This window comes from Ictalurus furcatus, chromosome 28 (assembly GCF_023375685.1).
Source record: "Ictalurus furcatus strain D&B chromosome 28, Billie_1.0, whole genome shotgun sequence".
Classification (NCBI taxonomy): domain Eukaryota; kingdom Metazoa; phylum Chordata; class Actinopteri; order Siluriformes; family Ictaluridae; genus Ictalurus; species Ictalurus furcatus.
In genome coordinates, this window is record NC_071282.1 from 14,847,999 (window position 1) to 14,851,660 (window position 3,662).

The 3,662-nt window shown below is 37.4% G+C and overlaps 1 protein-coding gene across 4 annotated transcripts in view; it reads right to left on the reverse strand.

Moving 5' to 3' along the window:
- Nucleotides 1–1,295: 1,295 nt before the first annotated feature.
- Nucleotides 1,296–3,662, reverse strand: part of tbx3a (T-box transcription factor 3a) — an 8,847-nt gene continuing 6,480 nt past the window's right edge. For all 4 annotated transcript variants that reach the window (XM_053618548.1, XM_053618547.1, XM_053618546.1 and 1 more), the window contains one exon: nt 1,296–2,989. In XM_053618548.1, the coding sequence (XP_053474523.1) occupies nt 2,567–2,989 (423 nt within the window). In that variant the 3' untranslated portion in view covers nt 1,296–2,566. The remainder of the gene's footprint in view (nt 2,990–3,662) is intronic.

Consider the following 3,662-nt stretch of genomic DNA (forward strand, 5'->3'; position numbering starts at 1 on the left):
ATATCACGCGAATCAGAGTAATGGTTTTGCTCTTTGACGTGTACTTTGCCCTGTAGCCACTGGGTGGCGATAAGCAGCTGACCTCAGCAGTAAAACATCCTTCCAACGTTATCCGGCAGACGCACTGTCGCCTGTCGAGTAATAAAATCGGTTAAGATATCGAAGGCGCCAGGTGAGCAATAGAAGGAGCAATTGAGATAGTTCGCCTCATGTTTACCTCTATTTTCCAGCGCCACCGACGTTACTTATTAACCATACTACATACAAATAAAGATATGTGCTTCGATAAACCCGTGACTCCGGGCGCAAGCGAATGGGCAAACACGTTATTTTACATTCTTCTAGGTTGGAAATAAACATTGAGGTTGCTGGTGCCACGGTGGCCTGCATAAAGCCAGTGGCTCCTACAGCTTAACGTCAAGGAAGGAATTCCGCCAAGGACAGGTTGAGCCGTGCTGATGCTTTCACTTTTACCACTCCCAGGACTTTTTTTTATTTATTTATTTTTTTTAATACAGTTTACACTATTTGCATAATATGAAGTATGTTTTCGTGCTACACCGTTTTAATTACCCTGCACAACATGATATAATACACTCTCAGAAATAAAGGTACTTTACTTTTACTTATCACCATCAACTCATAGCTTGTATATTTAACCTGTAAACTTTTTTTTAATTGTTTAAGGTACACAGGACCTTAAAGACGACTAAAACTATTAAAAGTACACCACATGAACTTTCCAAGGATAAAGATACATAGCAAGTGAACAGACCATGCACCCTTGATGTTACCAAGCCAGAGACAAGGAAAAGCACAGCTTCCTACCTTTATTTAATTGCATTTGTTAAAACCCATTGATGTATTGATAGTTTGTAGACTACACAAGCAAAAACCGATACATTTTAAAGCTTAAATGGATTTATATTAGCCTCCTGTACTGCGCTCATAACTTGATATTAGTTTATATATATATATATATATATATATATATATATATATATATATATATATATATATATATATATATATAACCATATATATATCGCTTCTCAAATGTTTTGTCTCCTTCTTTCGAGCTTTCTTCAACCAAATTAAAATCTAGATTGTTCTGAGTTCTTTATTGACACTGTCAAGAAAACACTGCTGATGTTCAACTGTTCAAAATAAAACACACACACACACACACACACACACACACACACACACACACACACTACACTTCTGGCAACAAACTTAATTTTGAAACTTTTCATGTTCCTGTTGTGTTAGAAAGAAAAGAAAGAAATGTATAATCGTTATGAAGACACTGGCGCAATGCGCTGTCGCCTTTAATGCAATTGAACAGAAACACTTGAACACAGAGAACAGTATGGAACAATGGCACATGGGTCTGCTACGAACCTAGCAGTGCAGATATTTTGAGGGGCTCATTACAATCCATAGTCAGAGGGACGTCAATGTGAATGTCATAAGCAAAGAAAATATTTCACAAACGATTTTTTACACAGTATATCAACAATAAATTAATAACAGATCCCCTATGAAGAAACCAACTCCATCATATTTACACGCAATATTCATATGAAATAATTACATAAATACTTTGTAGCTACAGTATATGTCACTATTTACATAGTCATTAGAACCGCATCCGTCGGTAAGGGTCCCCATTTCCCGAATTCATATTAACGCTGGATTGTTTTTGTGTACCGCGGGGTAAGCTACAATATCAGATGGTTTGATTCATTTAGGGTATAACCCATTTATTTATATACATGTGGCTGTTGAGTTTTATTGGGTAATTGCAAATTCAGAACTTTTGGTTACAGCCCCCCCCAATCTGTTTGCTGAATTATTTAGGGTATATCAGTCTACACATGAGATGAAAGTAAACCCGTTACGTAATATTGCACGCACTGCTTCGTCATTTTTCATGTTGGATGTTGGTGTGTGTATTTGGTAACCAAAAAAAAACAAAACAAAACAAAACAAAAATACATGCAGAGCGCCTGCTTTCATCTGGCAGTAACGACAGGCTTCAAATAATAGACTATATAATAACTAATTTAAAAAAAAAAAAACACAGCAGTCTTTTTTTATTAGATAAAGAGATATCCAATAAACTAAGAATCTATTAAGAGTGCATATTAAAATGAATCTATTGACAACCCCCAGCAACTTGACATAAAACGTCGAGAGGACAGCAGCAGCTTATTCGACTTGTGACATATTCCTTGCCAAGCTGTTCATTTCCAATACTTCTACGGTAATCTATTCAAAACATCAGGAGAAAAAAAAGAGATTGTTTTAATTTAACAAGACGAGAACTCAACTAAGTTATTTTTTTTTTTATTTTCTTTTACCAAAGTGCATTTTTAAATCGAACTTTTTTCATTGTTATTTTTATCTATAGGTCCGCAGCCTATGTAAACCCGCTTTCGCTAGAAGGGCGTCGTTGTCGTACATGATCCGTATCGTCAATGTCCTTTAATGATTCCCGATGCAGATCATGTATTATTATTATTATTATTATTACTACTAATAATAATTATAATTATTATTATTATGGAGAGACGCTTCGCGCTCTGTCCTGCTTTGAATCAAGTCCGCTCACGAGGCGCTGGATGCTCTGCAAGTCGTTGTTTGAATCTTTATCTGGGCCCGTTTTTGGCGAAAGAGACACGGAGCCGGATGATATGGTCGAGGAACGGCTGGTCACCTCAGACGTGGAGTCCAAAGTTGCAGATACGGGACTGGAAGCCATGACGTCCCCCTTCAGGTCGATGGGAGGAATGGCGGTTGTGAGCAAAGTGCTGTCCGGGACACTCGGTAATGAATAAGGGCTGTACCGGAGCCGCGGGCGTACGGCGTTAAGGAACGGGTGGCGATGGACCGAGGAGGTGGCTGCGGAAGAAGCTGCAGCTGCTGCTGCCATGTAAGTATAGGGATATGGGAAAAGGCCTCCAAAGGGAGACATCGCCAATCCCTGCATAGAGAATGAAGAAAGAAAGAAACTTCTATAAAAAATTAAAAAAAAAAAAAAAAACAATCAAGAAAAGTCCACTTCATTTCTACACGAGGAAGCAGCCCAAAAAGAATACACTGATATATTTTTACTGAAGTAGGTTACTGAACTGATTTAACTTTGAAGTCCCGTCCCCCCCCCCCCGTCCCCCCCCAAACAAAAAAAACACACACAAAAAGAACAAAAACAGGATTAAAAAAAGTTGACATCCCTTTGGCATACGACAAAATACTCAAATTTATTGAGAAAAAAATATCACGGTCCAAATCGACCTTCAAAATTATCCCACAATTATGATTTTTCCCCCAAGCAAAAACAAACACTCACTCTTCCAAAAACGTTAATCTAACACAACACATTTCCCTCAAAGTTTTGAAAAATGTTTTCACATGGGCTTGAAAATATGTAATGACCAAGAATTTAAAAACAAAAAAAGTATTATAAAAAAATTAACCCAGTCATAAATTACCTAAACATACAGGTTTAATGCAACAGTCCAAGTGCTATCTGTTTTTATAGACCATAGTAGCGTACGCATTTACTCATGATTTATGATCTAGGTGGAAAACACTGTTGAACAAGTACCGCCACACCTTGACCTATCAAAGTTAACGACAAAAATCACACAAGCTAG